Genomic DNA, 24070 nt, shown 5'->3' with positions numbered 1-24070 from the left:
GAGGAAAGTTAGTACACCGCCAATGTTTTAAATTCCAGCCATTATCCCTTTTCTAAACTACCGGTACTTACTATTTCCTCTTTTGTTAAATTCAGCTGAAATTATCACTTTCACATTCTTGAGACATAAACCACTGTGTATGAATACCTGGGTTTTTCAGAGCTTGTACAGTTGGTGTCTAATCGATATTAGAACAGGAACACCAGTTACATGCTTCGCCGATTACTGGGTTTGGAAATCCTTATATTGCTCGCTTTGATAAAATCTACATGTCTGGTCCCTGGTCAACAAAGCGATCCACAAAGTGATCATAGCGTACAACAAATTAAATCTATGATTAAGTGTGGGAATTATGATCATCTTAGTGTTACAATGCTTTCAGTCAATCAATGAACTGGGTTTAATGCTATTTTGAACATTCAGTCGTATCACAGGATGTCGACTTCATGTAGCAGAAAAGCCCAGAGCAGACACAGCTAGGGGTCTGACAAACCCAGAAGCATAAACAGGGCGAACTGGGATTCGAACCCACAATTACAGGTTTCTTGCATGCCAAAAAGCACATGACTAAACACAGGGAATAGTGGCGCCGCCTGTGGCCCCTTGCGAGTCAAGGCCACTCTGAGCGGTACAGTATTCCCGCAATCCTCCATTATAAGTGGAAATCCAACTGGCCCTTGGCATACTGTAAAACCTGGGGTGGGGTGGGGTCTGGGGTCTGGGGTCTTGGGTTGGGGTCTTGGGATTAGTGTCATTGCTTTTGAATTCATTTCACTATTTCATTTAGCCAAACAGTGAAAACCTAGTATTTAACATTGGCGTATGGGGACAACTCTGACAGCCTGTGATAAACATCTAGCTGTATCCTATACAGCTATGTTTATATGTGCATCACTAAGTCACGTCTTCATTCTCAGCTTCAGACAGTAAACATAGACCCCAGCCCATCACCCCAGCCCAAGACCCAACCCAACCCCACCCCAGGTTTTACAGTATGCCCTGGCACTTTGGGGTGACAAGAACATGTACTCCCATTAACTTTTAATCTATACTAAACAATCTGATATGTTATCTTCACATGCTTATGGCTGATGAATGAACCCATCTGTGATCACATTATATTACTACACAGTGTTGCAAATAATGTTTTGAGCCATTGAGTATTTTTTCACATGAAATCATTCTAATTGGGTATATTTATTTGTTAGTGTATTCAATACATTTGGACTCTTTGGGTTCAACTTTGAAAATTTAAATAAGGAAGACAATTAGAAACAAAAATCTGCTAAAAATGCTGTAATAGGCAACTTCTTTTGTGCATCTGTTCATGTGCTGCCCCGAGTATTTTACAAGTAGACAACAGAGATATATGTCCAAGTTACACACATCAAGGCATAACAGCTTTCTTGCATTATTCACTGCAGTAGAATTCACGCTTGAAGCTTGCATTCAATCACTAAATAAAGACTTGGGTGCTGTTGTACAAAGTGATTGTGGCGCTAAGGTGATCGTATCTCCCGTACCTTAACATAGACTTACGACAGTCGTAATGCTAAGGTTGTTCTGTATAACGTCTCCCTGGCCCACTTGCATAAATTGATCCTAGCTCTATGTTTATCTTAAGTCTACGTTTGAGTATGGGACTTACGATCATCGTAGCGCTAAGAATGCTTTGTGCAAGTGGGCCCTGTACAGATATACAGGTATGCAAGACTAAATTGAATAATTAACCACAATGCTGTTAAACAATTTGTTTTTTAAGTGTTTTTTATACGCAAACAACTCAATGATAATTGGCAAATAGTGAATTAATTTGCATATTTGCACAGATACGCAGCTTATCTGCTGATGCACTGCACCCCTCTGGTGTCATATTCTCTGCAATGACCAGGAACAATCCGTCTGATACACCGACGTCATAGGTTAAATATGCCTTTTTTCCAAATCACAAACAGGATACACAAGCCTTCTATGAGTCAGAATCAAGCCAGCCAGAAAAAACATGCTATCCATCTTTTGTACAAAGATGTTTCAAATTTGACATCTGAAAAACATATCTTGTTATAAGTTCAACACCTTTCTGCATCAGCCACTTGTTTAATTAACAAGCAAATCTGATTTAATGCACACATAATTCCCAGGAGATGCAGTACTTATTGGGGAGGATATGCTGGACATGACCTTTGACTTGAGCAAGGAAGCCGATGATTGGCATACATCAGAACGTGTGCACGAACGCCAACAATACATGCTGATTTCTATGCATGCCCACAATGTGCTCTTGGCCTGACTTCTCGATTAGCTGAACATGTTGGATTGCATGTGTGCACTGCGGTATACAAAACATGTGTCTCTCTAACCTCAGACATGTGGCTGAGCTGGCAAAATATACAAGCCTTGATCAAAACTGTCATGTGTGTACATGCAATTGTGCAGTGTTGCGCATTTTTCAGACAAATTCTAAAGTGTTGACTCCTGTTCTCAGACTTGGGTGTGGGCAAAGCATAAACCAGCACAACTTCCAATCTAAAACAGACAGACAGGGTCTGGATTTCTGAGGCACTTGACTTGTTAACATGTTGCAAGCCCATGCAACATTTTACAGTACGGAGAAAAGCCATAGAGTGTTGGTCTAACAGTGAAATTTCCCTGTTCCTTGTGCAGAAACGAGGCCGTGAAACTATCAGTTGTTTCCGACATTGCATATGACAAATAGGAAAGTGTAGATAGCCGACTCTGTTAATCAATTCCAAACTAACTCGCTGCTTTGCTGGAATTGTAACACACAACTAAAAACCAAATACTATTTGTGAAGCGACAGCATGATTTGAAAAACATACAGTGAAAACTCTCGCAAACACCATGGTAGGACTTGAAATCGTTTGTAATTCTCTTCGCAGACCTGCAAACTGATTCACAAAGAGTTTGGACACAATGAACTGCACTCTGTCACACCAGAAAACTGAAACTGGGGAATACCCCTTGACTTCCAACATGTGAATCATGCATTATTACAAAGTGATAAATCACGAAGAGGATGTTGAACAATGACAAGTAATTTGACAATCCCAGGACTACGATAGCAATTTCACAATCATTCAAACTTGTACAGCTATCGTAAATGCAAGAGGATGGATTATCAAAATAGGATACTCAAAACACTGACTTAAAAAATGGACTCAAAAATTGTCTTCATATTTTGATTCTTTAACACCTTCTCAATCGTAACCTAAAATGCTGTTCTAACTTTTTAGAGATGAACTAAATGCTACAGTGTGTCCTAATAAGTCTGTTATTAGAGCCTGTCTGAAACTACGACACTGTCTGTGTAATTGGGGTCATCACTGACTGCTAGACCAATCCATATAAAACAAGGGGGCACGGGTCACCCAGTGGTCTAAGGAGCCGCGATTCGCTGTGCAGAGTTGCGTCCCTTGGGCACGCCAGAGACCTATGATTGTGGGTTCGAATCCTGGTTCACCCTGACTATGTTTCTAGGTTTGTCAGCACCATACCCCTGCTCGTGGGTTTCACCGAAGTGGTAAACGCCTGAGGCCTGCATCACTTCGGGCTTTCCTCCCACATTAAGCTAACATGCTGTGATATAACTCTAATACTGTTAAAAAAGGCATTAAACCCAACTCACTCACTCACATAAAACAAAAATGACTTTGCATAATATGTAAATGCCATGTTTGAAAAGAAGCATGTTCGTCAATAGGTCTTTGTCACCTCATTCCACAAGTTAAGACTATGGGTTCCTTGATTCAAATAGAGTATTCGATATAATAGTGCCCAGGGTGCTCTCAAAATTAGAAAAAGGGGGCTCTTATTAGAATATAATTTTGGTGAAAGAGTTGAAAGATCGTAAATTTCGTGGTTTATGTTGACAGCCTGAAATGGTACAAAAGATATATTAGCAAATATCGCCTCGGGCGCTTATTAGAGCGGGGCGCTTATTATGTCGAATACGGTAATATATATGCAAAGTTCCCCAAATTACCCCAGGATCCCCTTCATTACTAAATATATAGACAGTGTAATGGATATGTCAAATATGACAGGATTCTTATCAACTATCTAAATTAATCATTTGTGACCGATCATATTTGATGACTGATCAATTGTAATGAACCTCTTACAACTAATGGCCGATGCCAACCAATTACAAACATTTGTGTAGAACATACTCATGGTTAAAAAACCTGTAAACCTGTGAGAAGATGTTTTGGAAAACTTCAGTACATTGTGTAAGGTAGTTTAACTGATGTGACCTAAATGACATATACTCTTCGCCAAAAGAAGCATGAACCATAGAAACATAGAGAGAAGTATGTAGGTTAAGAAGGTATGTTTCCAATGACAAATTGACAAAACTAACAATCAGTCAAATGATACCACAGTGTCTTTATTCTTATCACGATGTGCTGCATGTGATTTCCAAACTTTACATGCTAATCTTGTATGAGACAGATGGTGAGTCACGGGTCTATGACGTGACATGTGATGCATTCATAAGTGTCGATTGACACAACATACCAGTATGTTCGTTTGTGCATCAAACCAATCTAATATCTCTTGAATATGAGTAATTTGTCATATTATTAACCAACATACTGTACATAGTTCTCACGTTTCTTTTGTCAGTGATGATAGTAACTTCCTCCTTAATCAAGGTTACGCCCATACATTGTACACAAACCAAACACTGGGGCCCATATGATGTTAAAATACCGTATTCAATGTAATAAGCGATCTAAAAATTAAAAATAGGGAGCTCTTATTAGAATATTTTTTTGGTGAAAAAAAAACAGACTTGAGAGATAAATTTCGTGGTTTATGCTGACAGCCTGAAATGTTTATGTACGACATATATATTTGTCCAGAATTTAATTGCCAATAATAAAGGGTGCATATAACACACGAGTGCGTATTATACGCGAATAGGGGAAGGAAGCGGTGCGTATTATATGCGAATAGGGGTCGGAAGGGGTGCTAATTGGGATTGTTCACTAGCCAATATATTAGCAAATCTTGACGTGGGCGCTTATTAGAGTGGGGCGCTTATTACGTCGAATACGGTACCCTTATTCAGTGGCTGCTTCTTGAAGAATAGCCCAATTGAAAATAATTGCTGCACTCGGTGATATTCCAGCAAAATGAACATTGCCCGTAACTGATTGAATATGGACCCGACAAATGTGTGACTGACTTTGTGAGCTTCATGCCATGGTGTCGGGGTATGACACGCAATCAACCAAGTCCCCAACGCACCAAGTACCCGATCCATTTTAACCAAATTTAACCCAGACTCCCCACAAGGATAAAAGGAAGTTAGTCTCATGCTTGAGTGCAAACTACCCATGATGCTGTACTAAGAACAAAAACAAATGTCCTGTGTTGTTATTTCCTCTTTGTGGGAATCAGTTGGTATCGCTTTGAAGCCAGAGCCAATCACAGGCAAGGTAAGAGAATAGTTGAGAGAAATGTGTATGACTTCTACCAAGGGAGTGAGTATGGTTTTATGCAGGGATCTGGAAACCGGTCTGTGCGCCGGACTTGTCCGATTGTGACAGCAAAATGTCCGATTTGAAATCTTTGCCAACCGACATTTTCGAAAAAGTATTAGCAGGACATTACAACCTGAGACCAGATATCATAATAAAGGATACAAAGTAACGAGCTGCAACCAGACTGCCATGTGTTTTTGTTGTTGATTAGTGTGCACACGACTTGCAAGGGTGACTGGACTGGATTTCATCATGCTCTACATGTTCAATCATTGATAACGAAAAACATTACTTACTTCACTGTATTAAACACACTCGAGAAAGAAATATACTCTTTGGAAAATTATCTAGACAAAATGTAAATGTAAATGTCCACAGTCATGAAGATAAATTATTTCAATACATCCTATCAAATAATGAAGCAGTCAATATCAACTGCATTTGTTTCCACATCTATAATTTCAAACAATAAATACCCCTCCATAATCAACCGTTGACAATTTTATGTATAAAAAAGAATATCATCACATATATAATATTGATTATTTTGTTTGTGTCTACAGGAATGTAAATTATGTATGTCTGTATATATGTTTATATTGATCATAATGTTTTGTCTCTTAAAATTGCATCTGTCCCGTAATGGAACGATTCTGCAATAAATATTATCTTATCTTATCTTATCAAGGCTGGCGTCACACATTGTATCCATGTGAGGAATCAAACCTGGACCCTTGGTGTGATGGGCTAACGCTTTACACAATAGGCTAACCCCATGCCCCTCTATCCAGGGATCATACAGTAGGCCTCAACAGTACACAGTCTCATTAATTCCAACCATGTGACAATTTGGGCGAGTCAATATTTTCCATCATTAAGTTGATAAGAAAGGGATGCTGATATGATATGAGAAACTTCATCCTTGGCAGAGTCAAAACACCCTCAAAACATCAGCAGGCATTTGGGTCAAACTGACTTTATCTTGTCATTAATGATTTAACAACGTGCTGCTTGTGCGAGGCTGGTCTACTTAAACAGACACTTGCTGGACCACTGATACCTTCCCTCTCTGTGTACACAAATAAATGTACATTACGCTAGGAACTGTTTTTTCCCATCTCAGATAAGGATCATATGGGCTTCAGTATCACTCCAAAATAATTTGATGGGGATAAATAGATTTTGAAGGCTGTGACTAAAATGCTCGTGGTAGATTTTACTCCTACATGTGGGCTATCTTAGCCTCAAAACTCCCTAGACTTGGGGATCATGCTTGTGGTGATCAAAGATTTCTTAAACTTCACTGCATAGACATGTGAAATACCCTGCTTCAAGTGATGTAATTCTGGTGAGGTGAGGCGAAATGGGGTTTAACGTCGCGTCCAAGATAATTGCACTTATGTAGCAAAGTGCATGCATATGTGGGTGGCTGCTTGTACTAGTCCGGACTGATGCTGATTTTATAGTGCTAGTCCACTGAGATACCATGTTGCAGTTTAACATGAATACTCCACTCAGACACAGTATACCGACTCTGAGCCGACCAGTCCTTGTTTTAGCCCCTTAAAACCGAGCGCCAGGCAAGATAAGAATAAGTACCATCTTTGAACGTCTTTTGGTTTGACACGGCCGGGGTTCGAAACCTAGACCTTCTGCTCTTCGGGCGGAGGCTCTATCACTAGACCAAAGAGGCGGTAAGGTAATTTTGGAAAGAGTGAGTGGTAGAGAGGTTGACAGGTGGGTGGGTCAGAGTGGGGATCAGTGGTTGGAAGAGTGAGAGGTGGAGGAGATGGATGAGTGGATAAGTTTTGTGTGAGTGGTAGAGTGGTTGACAGGTGGGTGGGTCAGAGTGGGGATCAGTGGTTGGAAGAGTGAGAGGTGGAGGAGATGGGTGAGTGGATAAGTATTGTGTGAGTGGTAGAGTGATAGAGTGGTTGACAGGTGGGTGGGTCAGAGTGGGGATCAGTGGTTGGAAGAGTGAGTGGTGGAGGAGATGGATGAGTGGATAAGTATTGTGTGAGTGGTAGAGTGATAGAGTGGTTGACAGGTGGGTGGGTCAGAGTGGGGATCAGTGGTTGGAAGAGTGAGAGGTGGAGGAGATGGGTGAGTGGATAAGTATTGTGTGAGTGGTAGAGTGATAGAGTGGTTGACAGGTGGGTGGGTCAGAGTGGGGATCAGTGGTTGGAAGAGTGAGTGGTGGAGGAGATGGATGAGTGGATAAGTATTGTGTGAGTGGTAGAGTGGTTGACAGGTGGGTGGGTCAGAGTGGGGATCAGTGGTTGGAAGAGTGAGTGGTGGAGGAGATGGATGAGTGGATAAGTTTTGTGTGAGTGGTAGAGTGGTTGACAGGTGGGTGGGTCAGAGTGGGGATCAGTGGTTGGAAGAGTGAGAGGTGGAGGAGATGGATGAGTGGATAAGTTTTGTGTGAGTGGTAGAGTGGTTGACAGGTGGGTGGGTCAGAGTGGGGATCAGTGGTTGGAAGAGTGAGAGGTGGAGGAGATGGGTGAGTGGATAAGTATTGTGTGAGTGGTAGAGTGGTTGACAGGTGGGTAGGTCAGAGTGGGGATCAGTGGTTGGAAGAGTGAGAGGTGGAGGAGATGGATGAGTTGATAAGTATTGTGTGAGTGGTAGAGTGATAGAGTGGTTGACAGGTGGGTGGGTCAGAGTGGGGATGAGTGGTTGGAAGAGTGAGTGGTGGAGGAGATGGATGAGTGGATAAGTATTGTGTGAGTGGTAGAGTGGTTGAATAGGTATGTACGTAAATGTGTGGTTCCAATAGTGACATGTGGAGTGGATGGATGAGTGGAGGTGTATTTGTGCGGCAATATATTTGGACAGGTGGATGGGTTGCAAATGGAGGAGAGAATGGAATAGTGAGTGTTTTGAAGAATTTTGTGTTAGTGGTGTAGAGAAGATGTCTGGTTGAGTTATTTGACAAGTGGTTGGTTCAATGAATGTGCTGAAGAGTTAGTGTGATGAAGTGTTGGTGGTCCTATGAATGGTTGGGTTGTTGTTTATGCCGCACTCAGCAATATTCCAGCTATATGACGGCGGTCTGTAAATAATCGAGTCTGGACCAGACAATCCAGTGATTGATATCATGAGTGATCCTATGAGGGGATGAGGATGAGGAACTAATGACTGGTTAGATGAGTGAGTAGGGTTTTTTCCATGAATACAGCAACCATGAGGCAGAGGCCCCAGGAATGGATTCACATATGCCACACACATTTTGGAATCAAAGGCAACCCTTCTGAGTGACCAGTGATGCATTGGGCCACATGGCTGCCGACCAGTCCTGATGATGAATGAAATATTTTTTTCTTAAATCCCTTTCTGTGAACATAAAAACTTCCTTATAGATATGATTACAGAATTTACAAATAATGTCACAGTTCACTGGGGGTGTGTTTGAAATACACCTAAAGGCTGACGGCATAATGCATCAGCACACAGTCTTGTTTGCTGGGAAATCCAACATTGGAGAGTGTGAACCATTTTTCGCTATATGCTAATTATGTAATGCAAACCAAAGATAAAGTTACAATCACACTGCCTCAATGTGCTGATAACGTAATTGGTTGAAATTCCTGTATTACACGGAGAACAGAATGCCCCCTAATCCGGAACAGGAACATTGGAATGTCATAGCAAATTTACATGCACACCAGTTCTAGATCATAACTTGGTGCACAACTGGTTCCCAAATCTGGTTTGCCTTCTTGAAGTCTGTCAGCAATGGGAATTAGGGCTGGATTTCTTCAAGAACTTATCATGTGACATTTGATCTTGAAAGCGAATTTCTCAGAGCTGAAAACAAATTTTGAAACCAGGGCATGAAAAAAAGTGTTTTTAGTCTGAGAAACTTCCTCCCTTCCCATGTTTGTATGAGATTCAGATCTGTTTTAAGTCTCCCACAAAAATGTCACCTTGACACACAAAGTGTTTCAGCAGTTAAATTCCCCCTCTGGTTCCATCTGGGAACATGGATTGAGGTTACCAAGGTTACCAAGCTTCACAACCACTTCATAGGTGAGGAAAAGAAGTCATCTTTCATCAAAGAACCAAGTAATGAAAATTCACCATCAAACTAAAGCATCCACGAACAAAAAGACTTTTGAAAACTAAAACACTGTCTCAGATCTTAACATTAACATAATTCACTCTGCTTATTGACATCTCATAAACAGATTTTATCCTGAACAAAAACCGTATTCGATGTAAAAAGTGCCCAGGGTGCTCTCAAAATAAGAAATAGGGAGCTCTTATTGGAATATAACTTTGGTATAAAAAGAAAGATTGTTAATTTCTAGGTTTATGTAACTGAAATGATACAAAAGAGGAGTCTATGCGTATTATACACGACAGATATATTTTTCCAGAATTTAATTGCCCATAATTAAAGGTGGATATATTACACGAGTGTGTATTATTCCCAAATAAATAAGTCTTGTGTACATTGATCAATCGGAAGAGGTGCAAATTGGGATTGTTCACTTGCCAATATATTAGCAAATGTCACCGTGAGTGCTTATTAGAGTGGGGCGCTTATTACAGGAAATACGGTAAGCAATGATCTTATGCCAAAATGTTTCCTATGTTAACACCTTGGTGCATAAATGCTATATATTTAGTTGAAAATCTGAAAATCTCAAACAGGTGTTGTGTGGTAATTTAGGCAATAAGTTGAAAGCATCAGGCATGATGAAGTGATGATGAAGACGACCTCCCAGCAGGTGTGTGTTTCATTGCATTTCCTTCTGTCAATCAAGCCATCATTGCCAACAAATCTTCAGCAAATCAAATTTCATAAAAGTATCATAACAGGATTCAACAAGATGTTTCTAAATCATATGATAACTAACACCATTACCATTTTACTGCCTCACTGCGATTACATTGTACTAACTTCTGATAACTCACCTTACAGATAAAAAAGGTTTGCTTTTTAATATTTAGTGTTAGTGTTTTATTTCTATTGTTATCGTTAAATTGTGTTTTATTATTACAGGGATAATTCTTGGGTGTTTTTAGCCCTTAAACTTGAAAAAAAGGCCCACATTTTCAAATACAATGAGGCATTTTAACATTGTTCTGTATGGGCAAGTGTGGGTGTACCTCTGGAATATATGACATTTTCACATAAAGGGCCCATGACAGAAAATTCCTAGAGTGAACCCTTCTCTTATCCAGTGTATACAACTTTCAACCATACAAATCAACTAACAAAACTGCCACTTCCATATAAAAGGATTTCCATCCAGTATTCTTCCAACAGCCCAAACTTTTCTCTTTATTTCAGTAGTCTAATATGTCAACTATCAATAGCAGTACTATTATTACAAGACCTAAACACAATGGACAAGAATCAGACTAATCTCATTCTGCGATAGAAACTAACAGTTTTCGTCCACTAGTCCTTATAATGATAACATATAGCAAAGCCCCTAAAAAGGGCAAATTTCTATTAGTCCTCATGATACCTAACTAAGGGGATTCTGAATGGACTCCATGACTAGTGCCAATTTCTAACACTGCTTATGCTCAAAAGACTGACTACTATTGTGTTTAATGTTGCATGACCCAAAGACACTGGTATTCCAACACTCACAAAGAGTTTTGTGAATGGTCAAAGTCAGTCAAAAATATTTCAGAAAGAAACAAAGCGCTCACACACTAACTATCTGACACAGCCAATCCCTTTGAAAAATGAACAGCCATCATCCAACAGGTCATTCATTATAAGCTTCACCACAGACTCAATTGATCTTCCACAGTAACAAACTGAGTGGTACATTATAACAGTATGACCTAACTTGAGGAAGTGTGTTAGTATGTATCCTACCTGTTTCCATGCTATGGCTGTGTGCCCTGTAAAGTCCTGTTACACAAGCCATGGTCACTGCCAGCTATAGGCTGCTGTACCAGCCGACCTCCCACGTGTGTGTGTCGGTGCTGCTGGACTGACCTCACTCACCTATTGCCTAACATGTGATGCGTGAACTGTACATACAGTATATATGTACAGCTGTTACCTCATTTGCCCTGATAGCAGGTAGATACGGATCAAATAGACCCCCAACCCCTCAGTGTTCCATCCTCATCCTCATGTTCTATAGCAGTGTTTAAAACTTTGGTGGGGGTTGATGCGCTTGATGCTAATTAAACCTTGAACATAAGGGTAAAGACAAGAACCCCTTTTCTTCATATCTATTTCAAATATGGTAGTGTTGCTGTGTTACGGCAATGTTATGGCAGTGTTAAATGGCAGTGTTAAATGGCAGTTAGACTAACATCTAGTCTCTGAAATGAACATATTTTACAGAATTTTACAGTTGTTAAATTACAGTTACAAAATATAACAAAAAGGAGCCAAGAGACTTTCTTCATCCTGATACTGCAGTAATCTAGACTTGCCAAACATTATAATTATAGACTTGCATGGGCTATATTGGATATATTTGTTTCAGGATCTGTATGACAGACTAAATGGTACTCTTATGGTAGTGTTACGGTAGTGTTAAGGTAGTTTTATGCTGTTGGGGTGAGTACAAAAAGGCACCATTTTTGAAAATATGATTGTCATTTTTATTGTAAAATAATCACTGATGTTATTCTGATGTCCTCAATAAAGTCGATATATTGACTTTTCAATTTGGCAATGTACAGTGCAATTCCTCATCTTTTCAGCAACATAAATGCATTATTAATCCTGATATCAATGTTGTTGACATAATTATCCAAATACCATTTTGAGAGGATAATTGATGACCGGTTTGTGTTTCTAAGGTTTTATTAAAAACAACATTGATCTGAAGAACACTTACCTATCCTGAAGCCACTACATGCCACAATTCATAAAGGGATGGTTATCTAAGGCTGGACAAACCTGGGTTTCAGACTGATGCAATTTCTAGGACAATCATTGTAATCGAAAAAAGTCATGAAAATATTTTTCAAAATTGGTAATGCGAGTGAGTGTGATGGGTTAATTTAACATCGCTTAATAACAGTATTCCAGTTATATCACAGTGGGTCAGCTTAATGTGGGATGAAAGCCCGAACTGAAGCAGGCCTCAGACGTTTACCACTTGGGTGAAACCCACGAGCCCGGGTATGGTGCTCACAAACTTAGAAACATAATCAGGGTGAACTGGGATTCGAACCCACAATCATAGGTTTCTGGCGTGTTCAAGGGACGCAACTCTGCACAGCGAATTACGGCGCCTTAGATGACTGGGCCACCCGTGCCCCCCAAAATTGGTAATGGACTTCCAGAATGTACAGTACAAATTTGTTGAAATCATGAAAATGTCCCCAGCAAAATCACTACAAATTAATCATTTGTTCATCTGAATAGCTTAAAGAGAATATGTCATAGAATAACTTTCCTATTTCAAACAACAATTTACTTTCAATAATAACTTCATTGAATAAGAATACAGAAATTATTTAGCTCTTAATCATAAGCTAAAAAGACTAATCCAACTACCATCAACAAGCAACTGGGTAAAATAGGCTTGAATTTTGACAAACAAATCATTACTTGAAGCAGCCTGATGTCTGTTTTATGTGACATTGTAAATGGAAGGAACAGACTACCAGAGCATAATCCTGACAAGTTAGTGACTCCAAGCATTATCCACAGCTGTCACACATGACTTGAAGGGGCCATATTCTTCTTCTCACCTTAATAGACAACTGTAGGCTGCCATTAATAAAAGTGACAACTATGACAAAGTAACATTACGTGATAAAATGACGATGTTTCATGCCCAGACTCCCAGGTGTCACAGGCTGCTGAGGTTATTACAAACCACTAAAGTTACAGAGCTTGGACGTTTGTGAGAAGAATGACAGATCGGTTAAAACTGAAAGTGGTCAAAAAGGTTTGTGGCGCTGTCCGTTAAGGAAAATTGATGGTCCTGAGAATATCATGTCATTTTATCAATGCTGAAATAAATATTTGTTATCCGGAACAAGTGAGCTGCCTTCGTCTGGCTCTATTGGGAACAATTACAGTCCAACCAAATGGACTCAAATGCATAAGCACTCGGTTTAAAACATGTTCACTCCGCATCATTTTCATTATATTTACTTATAAAAAAAGGATATATCTGTTTTTTGTTCTTATTAGTCCACAGAAATAACCCACTACAAAGTGCATGTACCACGTGTGTTATGGTAAAAGTGGAAGTCCACAAGGAATTGTCACTAGTCCTTCCTAAATTATACGGAATTGATTATTGTTTTTGTTTTTAATATCAAAACAAAAGATGGTTCATAGCATGGTAAACTGCGATAGATTGTACAGTATCTTGATATCGCTGTAACAGAATTAGAAAAAGTATCTAAATATTAAAACCTAATCTGCATTGACAAGAAGAAGGACCTCAATACTTTCCCCATGGTATACCATTGGCCTGTTCTGTTAACCTGAAAACAATCCCTCATTTCAAACAAAACCTCCTCATACTTAAATAATAAATCAATTAAGAAATCACTGTCAAACACATCAATAACACAAAGTCCCGCCAATCATACAAACTAATCCTGATACCTATTCCAAGCATACGGCATGATGATTCATTAGACCATCCATTGCAAATGAATCTGTCTGTGGTGCAATAAAACTGCCAACTTTTTCTATCCCTTGTCCTTGTGATGAGCTGATTGTCTAGCCAGGTATCCCCTCTCAAACAATGCATGTTCAACAACCCTAGCTTGTCTAACACCAATACTGCTTCAGGCTGATATATTGGTGAAATAAATAAAACCTCCCAGCATTACTAATGTGGAGGTCATGACACTCACAGAAATTGATTACTTGTATATTGCTGTCTACCGTTTTCATTTCTCTTTCATGCAGTTTTATGCATTTAGGTTTCATGAGACAGCAATTAAATTTCTAACTCTTGAGATTCAACGCACTGCGCTGCTGAAGAGGTGTAGAGAAATAGCTGAGACATGGGGAGTGAAAAAACCTATATAGAAAGGGTATTTGAAATCTGTATGTAAGTCTTTATGACACATGTACTTGCTTACTAGTTGGTTAACCCTGAAGTGTTGTGAAAATACAACACATTAAATTAAAGCCGGGGGACTGTACATGGCATGTATCATCACTGACGTGTCACTTCAGATCAGACACACAACCTACATGCAGGTTCAATGTCCTCGTGACTCTGAATGAAAATTGCCATTACTTGTTAACATCATGTGTTGCCATTCCTTGTTAACATCATGTGTTGCCATTACTTGTTAACATCATGTGTTGCCATTACTTGTTTACATCATGTGTTGCCATTACTTGTTAACATCATGTGTTGCCATTACTTGTTAACATCATGTGTTGCCACTACTTGTTAACATCATGTGTTGCCACTACTTGTTAACATCATGTGTTGCCATTAATTGTTAACATCATGTGTTGCCACTACTTGTTAACATCATGTATTGCCATTACTTGTTAACATCATGTGTTGCCATTAATTGTTAACATTGTTTGCCATTACTTGTTAACATCATGTGTTGCCACTACTTGTTAACATCATGTGTTGCCATTACTTGTTAACATTGTTTGCCATTACTTGTTAACATCATGTGTTGCCACTACTTGTTAACATCATGTGTTGCCACTACTTGTTAACATCATGTGTTGCTCCGGATGGTAGTCAAGAATAACAACAAAATCAACTAAGTAATACACAAAATAATTTGCGATGTTTGTGGATCAGGAGCAATTGCACACAAGCAGTGATTGTAGTAAAGGGGGTCCTGAGATCTTTTGAGTTTAGTGGGTATAATATTTGAATTCACAACCCCTAATTATTGATAACGTCAAGGACCATATTAATTTAAACTTTGAACATTGACATCTTATTACCGGGTCCTAATTATTGGTGTGCCAGCAGCAGCAGCAGCAGCAGCTGAGCATGATGGAGGTGTGATGGAGCGGTCTCGAGACTCTCCTGGTGCACCAGCCACGACACTGACCATATCAGGAGTGGAGGATGTGGCAACGGGCAGGTCAAAGAGCAAGTCGATCACACTCGAACACATGGCCTCCACAACAAAATTAGATTAACATTTCAATTTATTCATTATCTCAGCAACAGGTCATTGGGTTGAAAGTTATATACTTCAATTATTTGTATAAAGGTAATGTTATATTAGATTCCAAGCTAATCATGGCAAGAGCTTGTTGTGGATGATGTTATACATTTCTGCTGTTGAAACAATTTATGTTCAAAAGACAAAAAGTTCATGTACATTAACATGATTAATGAAAATAACTTCATGAATTTATTAATCAAAACAAACCCATGAAGATTCGGGTAGGATTGGTCTTCAGCAACCCATGCTTGCCGTAAAAGGCCATTATGATTGTGGCGACTAATGGGATCAGACGGTCAGGCTCGCTGACTTGGTTGATGCATGTCATTGTATCTCTTTTGATTGAATCAATGCTCATAATGTCAATCACTGGATTGTCTGGTCCAGACTAGAATACTTACAGACAGCTGTCATATTGCTGGAATATTGCTGAGTGCGGCGTCAACCAACCAACCAACAAACAAATAAATTAACCAAAACAACATGAACAGAAAGTTTATATTTATCCCAAACGACACATTCCTTTCTGTCATCAGTTGTGATGATGTAAATGACCTACTGATTGAGGGCCAGATCATCACACGTTAATGTTACGAAATACATAACAACGACAATATGAAGAAATGTCAGTCCTGTCATGCCATTTTGGTTTGTGGGTGGGTGGGTGCTAGCTCCTAGTGTGGAAATGTGTTTTGCATCGTTTGACATTTGGCTGATATGGAAGAGATTGGTATGAACAAGGCCCAGGTTGTAATTATTGACAAAGTCCTGTCAGCATTATGACAGTGTCTATGTCGGCTGTGATATTTTCCCATGGAAGCCGCCCGTGGGTGGCCGGGTCATTATGTGACTGTCACCTTGCACAGCTTGGCTTTGTTCAAGAAAGCCTTGTTCATTGAGTATTTTTTCCCAAACTTTCACACAAACACCGACCATATGGCCGAGGAAGTCCTGCCTTGATATGATCGCATCAAATTTCATTTCATGTGCTGTACCTTCTCTATTTTCCAGTGAAAGCCACAAAGGCTATTGTCATCTCACACCAAACACATAACTGTTTTTGAAGCTGGGGTTAAAACCACTGACAGCATTAAGTCATCAACTCCTGTGAAAGCACTTTCGATTGGAACAAAAAGAGCTCTAAACAAATCAGATCTGTCCTATAACCTTGAAGTTGCCCAACTCTGTATATAGTTAGCATCTCAATGAAACAGGAAACCCCTACCTGCGAAAAGACATTAACTGTGCAACAGTTTACCTTTGCAGAAAGAGAATTACCAATACCAGCTGTTGGTCTAGAGATAATCAGAAAGTGCAACTTCAGTTAGGAGAGTGTATTGCAGTGTAAGCTGTACCTGTCCTCCAGTTCCCTGCACCAAATGGGTGTTTCCTCACTTTTTTCAAATGAGCTGAGGCCAAATTTCCCCTTATCTATATCACCAGCTTAATTAGATAAACTCCCCATCCCTGTCAATGCTTGGCCTTTTGCTGCAGCCTCCTCCAGATAGCAAAATCCAAGTGGTTTCATTCACAGGTTCAAGCATTTTCAACTACTGCCATTCCCCCCCCCCCCACACCCCCACACCCCTCTTCCCCAAGCTTCATTGGCCAACTCTGATAAGAAAGAGACAGGGATCATACTGTTAAAGAGGAAGTGAATGTGACTCAGGGGCGGAGAATTTAGCTACCTGTGGAAAACTAGCAACCACTGGGGAGGGAGGCCATATGTGTAGACATAGAGCCCTTACAGACAATGAAAAGCTCACTGAAGGAAAGAAACTGCCTGAAAGAATGAAAGTTTACCTAGTGCATTTCCTATGTAAAATCATGTAAAATGATACTGTGTTATTTGTAAAATATTCCAATAAAAGCAAAGTCTCTTTATCTTCCAACTGGTTTGTTGGAATCATTGCTTAGCAAAACTTAACCCAGAGTTCAGACTGCACCCATATTCATTCATACCATTCATTTTATCAAAGTCTCCTATATAGAGAGATATAATGGCATTCCAGTCGGCCCTCTGTCATAAATACCTTATCTAGAAACATTAATATCTTTGGGAAAGTACACCAATAATTCACTCTTCATAAACTTAATACATTAAGAAGCAACGAACAACGTATATGTTGTTTGTTCATGTGATAAATGAGTGCAGTGATTCGTAACTATGATATCCAGAAAAATATAAATGATATAAATGCTAAAAACTAATACATCTACTTCTGCATCATTATCATATTTTTTCAACAAACCATATGAAACAATGTCAAATATTGTACGCATCCTAGCATGTTTTAAACAGATACTAAATTACATCAATGAATTTCAAAAAATATTTTGGAACTAGCCAATATGATTAAGTTGGAACTAGTCAATAAGATTAAGCAATAAAGTTTAAAATATTTTTTTCATCAAAAGGTCATGGCTTCAAGCTTAAAATTTTATGTACAATCTTATCTGTCTACACATGCAAGGAACATAAAATACAGACCATAAAATTAACATATTGCTAGAAACAAGCAGGAAATAAGGTGTGCCTGCCTCAGTATGTAACTCATAAATGTGGTGTTCATCAGGGATCTGCACTTTCTCCTGTATCATTAATGTAAAAGTGGCACTCTTCCTTTCACCTATAGACGGACGAGAGAGCGGGAGTCGTCCTCCAAGACCGCAACACATCCGAAGGTCTACCACCTGTACAAACTAACTTCCCCACATTCATGGGATTTTTTCCACAATCTAATCAATTGTTTGCACAAGATTTGGTATATCAAAAGGTCAGTTTCTCCAACATATAAGAATCTGGGCTGGACCTGTCACCATTGTGTAATCATTGCCTCGGCAGTTGAGGCAAAATTAATCTTTTATCTAACATTATGTCTTGGTGTATTTGCCATGTAAATAGTCTCAATTGGCCAGACCTGCCGCAAAGCAGTATTTGCACTATCAACTTGAGACATAATTGAGACACAGTGCAAAAGGTATTTAATAATGGATTTCTTAATAAGAAACAAGTTTCAGTTAAACTATTGCCATTACTTGTATTAAGGATCATTAGCATCATGCGTTAAGATCCAACAAGTCAACAATTAATTTCATACAGGTTGTTCCGTGTCATAAAATTACTTTATTTGATTAAATTGGTTAGTTTGTTGTTTAACGCCGCACTCAGCAATTTTCAAGCTATATGACGGCAGTCCAGTGATTAATATCATTAGCTTCGATCCACGCAATTAGGATACGATGACATGCATCAACCAAGTCAGCGACTCTGACCACCCGATCCTGTTAGTCGCCTATTACCACAAGCATAGTCGCCTTTTACAGCAAGCATGGGTTGCTGAAGACCTATTCTACCCCAGAATATTTTGTTAAACCACCTTCACTTGAATGAACCAGTACACATGCCAGCACTATGTATGCTGCTTATACAACTGAAGTTTATTTCTTATCCTTCTCATTAGGTTTAACTAAATTTTCCTATCATTTCCTATCAATAGTTTGAAAATGTCTTGAAATGTGATACTTCAGAACCAAGGCTGCCCAAAAGCTGACCATGATAACAGGACTGATAGAATCTAACCAAAGTCAGATTTCAGATTAATCCAAGAAACATAAACATACTTTCCACACTAACTGAAATCTCCATAGGATACTTCCCACAGACACATAAATATTTCCAGAAATATACCCAAGACAGCTCAAGATAAATGTCTATGGAAATTCCAGGCTTTACAAACAGGGTAGTGTTGACAAAGAAGGGAAGCTGACCCTTCCTTCAGCCAGCCAGTCACAATAAACCATGAACTCTGTTTGACATCACCAGTGCAGACTACCTTAATATATTTCCATACAGTACCACACACACCTCTATAAGCCGGCTGCATGAAAAATCCTGTCAATCTGTCACAGGTATAGTTAACGAAGCTGGTCAGGAAAGCCATTTTATGAGATATCATCAAAGGGCAGTGTAGGACATAAACTTAATACAACAAAGCAACTGGCCACAGTCAGCTAATTGAATTCAAATTAGGGGTATGAGCGCCAAGGTTCCCATGTGAGTCGTTTAACTAACTCTGTCCCCAGCAAACACTTATAGCAGGGGGTTTACAGAACTAATGAGTCTACACATCCTATGCCTAGTGCTTAAAAAAACATTTGTAACTGACTATTAAAACTGTAGGTAATTTTGAAGAGAATATGTGAAAGTTTTCCCGGGATTCCAAATAAGGCATTGGAATTATGCCTAATGAGCTTCTTCATGCGTATCTTAAAGCTAAATCTGAAGTTTTTGGGTTGTGAAAATAGGTTGTTTAACTTAACAAATGATAATAATGAATCTTCCAGAGAAACATGTTTCTTAAAAGCAGCAAAGATCAGCTTCAAAGGCTGGCACCTGTAGTTCTACTTGTGACTCCAAATACCTCATCACTGAGGGTTTTCACTGAATGTGATATGCAAAATAGCAATTCAACTCTGACATGGCAGTTGTTTCTTTCTTCTTGAGCATGTTGCCTAGCTGACATCTTACTACATTGGAGTAGCTTAACTAGACAGGGTCAAATTTGGTAAGACATTCTGAAAATGTTGTTCAGTGGCCAATCATGCATAGAGTTAGTGCTGAGTATATATTACATGTTGGTAATTCTGGCGCCAAGATGACTCCAAACAAATAACAATTTGAGGTGAGGACGGACAGGCTTCATTGGGCATGACAACACCACTTTTGATGACTTGGAGAAGATTTATCCTGTACATAACTGATAAAAACGCTGACTGGTATAACGCTGTTCAAAATAAGCTAACACAATTCAATGTATTATCTGTGAGCTGATAAATTGTTTTTGATGGCACATGCGGAATAAAGCCTGGCTGGAAATGGCGACCCATTGGCGCTGTGTTTTGAACCTGGTCCTGGGCCAATGCTTCCTGATGCATGACGATCAATGTTATGCATTTTAATGAAATCAGTTTTTAGGCTACAGAGGGAAGACATTATGATGTCTATTCCAACAGAAACATCATCATGTACAGGAATCAGGGAAATTCTCGATTTGCATCCTTGGCTGTCAAAATATTTCACTTGCTCATAATGAACTGTACATAGTTACAACAGTATGATTGGCTTGTTTATTTGGTAGATAGCAGTACGGTCTTTATACAACAAGATATGTTACATGTCTGCCAGACAAAATAGGGTGTCCTTTGTTTTAGAATGAAATCCAGTAGGTGCACCGATGCATCGTAAGTTTTCATGCAACTATATGATACACGATATCTTTCTTCTGTATCATACAAGACGATACACTTGCTAAAATGTATTACTTCTCGTTTAATGACCCAAGGAATTTTGTCAACCATTTTTTTCAAAATGTGTTGTAATTAGCTTTCCAAGTTCACTATTAAAAATAGCAGCTATGAACATGTGTTTACACGCAACTTGACATAAATATATGTCTTACAATATGTATAGTATGGTTACCTATGTACCACGCTGTATCAGTTCACCCTAGGGCAGAAAATGCTTCTCGTCCTTATCAGGTCTATAACCAGTGTTAAATAAATGGGGGTCTACTTGTTTTTGCGTAGTTATCCTATGTTTACATTGGTTGTACGGCTCCACGTGCTGTCATCGAAGCCCAACGGAGAGCTAGCGACACGGTCACTTTGATGCATAAATATATATTGTCATGCAACTCACTGTCGCATTTATTTAATGATAAATTAATGGAGGTTCTCAGGTTCTAGAGAGGTTTTCTTATAGTAGTTAAACCTAGAGCCCCCCTAATTCTTTTAATTTTAACACTTGTGTTATGACAAGAACTCTTACACCTTAATTCTTAAACTCATATTTTGTCTTCGGAGAATAAACTTGCCAGAACCTTTTGCCCAGTACAAATACCCTGGTAAGGACTTACATACGGTGGGCTGTGGCATGGGATGTGATGTTCATGAACATTTGGTCCAGCTTCATTAGCCTAATGATTAAAGCAGAAAGATTGAAATCTCTACTTTGTGAGGTCCTGCAAAATACTGCCACAAAACTGCTGAGAGCGTGCAATCCCTGTTCTCATATTCATTGCTCAACAGGTTAGTATTCAGCATAAACAGTCCCAAAAATCAACATTTACCCTCAGATTCTACACCCTCTGACATCAGCAAATAACTAGCATCATTGCAAGATGTAAAACAAAATACATACAAAACAAAATATCACTTCAAAAGACCCATGTGTCTGTTTGTGAGTATTTATACAGATTTTGTACTGTGAATAGTAAAGCCAACTGCATTCAACAGCCTGCGAAGACACAGTGGGGCATACCTTTACCTGTGTCAGCCTCGTGGGGTGCGCGGGTCAACAGCAGGAGTAGACGTGTGTCATCACGGAAGAATGACAACTATATCCATTCAAGACCAAACAATGCCACTTGTTGGGTTTTATGCCCTTGCTTATGCCTCGTGGGGATCGGAATTTCCCTTCAAAGTCTATTGTTCTCATTCCTGTCACATATGTAACTAAATAAAGTGAATTTTTAACCTGATCAAAGAAGAAGGTTATCCATGTCAGAGATTCCCAGCTGAGCTTTATTATAGAGAAGATGGGGGTGGGGACGGGGATTTAATGTTGACATCAAGACCGGCTGCAAGGATCCATACATGTCACTTTTTGTTTGAAATAGATGGTATAACACTGGGCGTTTATTGTCTGTGTTAAATGGTTTGCATGTAAAGGTTTGGTTTCACTCTTCAGTGAATGCAAGGGTAGCATTGACACTATTTTTGTATTGAGTCCAATTTGAATTGTTGTTTGTTTGTTGTTATGTGCCTCACTCAACAATATTCCAGCTATATGACGGCGTCTGGACCAGACAATCCAGTGATTGACATTATGAGCATCGACCAACACAATTAGGATACAATGACCTGCATCAACCAAGTTAGCGAGCCTGACCACCGGATCCCTGACCACCGGATCCCGTTAGTCGCTGCTTGTTGTAAGAGGTGACTAACGGGATCGGGTGGTCAGACTCGCTGACTTGGTCATATAGCTAGAATATTGCTGCATGCGGCGTTAAACAACAAACAAACAAACAAACAAATGTGGGTAAAAGCAATCTTAAAAGACACCATGGGGAAAACAGAATGAGCCTCCACTGGTGTCCAAATTGGGAAATCGAAGGTGTCTAATATCAATGCTCACTCAGTGTTGTTTTTGTTCTAGAATAGACAACAAAGTCCAACCAATCAGGGCTCTGCATACATCCCAGAAAAATATTTTTGGAATTTTCTTTACAAAAGATGAATTACACACATAGTTCTTTCACAAACATCAAACAGTGTTGAACAGAAACTTATTTTCTTATTATATGGAGGAGATTTATTTCCTCTAAATGAGCTGTGATATAACTGCTATAACAGATGGGAAATTAACAGTGAATCTTGCTGTTAAATGCATAAGGTACATGCTGCTGCAACAGAAAGCTTTGATAGATGGAAATTAAGTGTGGAACACTCACTCAGAAATCCATAATAATTTATTACTTTACACATAACTCTCAAAACAATATCCTAAACATCATAATACTATGTCAGTAAGTACTACAAGTGGAAAACTCACCAAATAGGTCTGCATTCAATTCAACTGCATGTAAGACTCTAGATAAATTGGCTACTGGTCACAACGAGGACCTGATCACTCCCTAACGCCATTCAACTGTATATCCTGTGTGTCATATGTAAATTTATATGAATTCAGATGATTTTCGAAAAGACTTAAAGCATTTCTATGATGGTCACATGTTTTTAACAAAAAATATTCCAATTCAACTGAACAGACAGGAATGGTAATATTACATAACTAATTCAAGCTATTATATTTTAATTTCTTAAACCTATGGAATAATTTCTTTTAATTGAATCAATTAACATTTTTCCAGTTTTTCCATGTTTAGTCTTAATTTTCAAAACCACATAGCGCAGAAAGTGTCAATGGTTATGTCAAACATCAAATATTGACAAGTGACATTACAAAAAAGAATTCACCCTAAAACCAATGCATAACACGCGACCTGCGTCAGCTCATGTCAACATTTCAATCTCAAACTCTGAAAATTCACCAAGAATCACAATCATGTTTACCAAATAAAATTGCACGAACTTTCCCTAAGTTCAAAAATGCCATTTCAAATAAAATATTTGCAGGTGTTATTACAATTTTTTAGCATGAAATATTTGGTTGGAGTCGAAACACGACTTAATACCACAGGCAGACGATAGCAGAGTGGAAATGTATACACAGGGCGATGGGGAAAAGGGCCTTCGCGTGGATCCCTTTGATACACCTGCGTAGTTAGCATAACTGAATGTCTAGCTGTCTGACTGCGAACAGGGACAATGCAACGGGTGTCATTTCCGAAGTTTGTCCTTATAGTCGACACAGGTGA

The 24070-nt window shown here is 39.1% G+C and overlaps 1 protein-coding gene across 5 annotated transcripts in view; it reads right to left on the bottom strand.

Annotated features, from left to right (window-relative positions):
* Nucleotides 1-24070, bottom strand: part of LOC139447622 (fibronectin type-III domain-containing protein 3A-like) — a 179971-nt gene that overhangs the window by 46735 nt on the left and 109166 nt on the right. Inside the window, exon 1 of one of the 5 annotated variants that reach the window (XM_071229032.1) lies at nt 11356-11443. The exons of the other annotated variants lie outside the window; for them this stretch is intronic. Coding sequence (XP_071085133.1) covers nt 11356-11407 — 52 coding nt within the window. The 5' untranslated portion in view covers nt 11408-11443. Of the gene's footprint in view, nt 1-11355; nt 11444-24070 lie in introns of those variants that run through there. 5 annotated transcript variants of the gene reach the window in all.

Source organism: Haliotis cracherodii, unplaced genomic scaffold, assembly GCF_022045235.1.
Source record: "Haliotis cracherodii isolate W230 unplaced genomic scaffold, xgHalCrac1.p SCAF_7, whole genome shotgun sequence".
Lineage (NCBI taxonomy): Eukaryota > Metazoa > Mollusca > Gastropoda > Lepetellida > Haliotidae > Haliotis > Haliotis cracherodii.
Note: the sequence above shows the minus strand (reverse complement) of the source record. Positions and strands in the feature narration are given on the sequence as shown.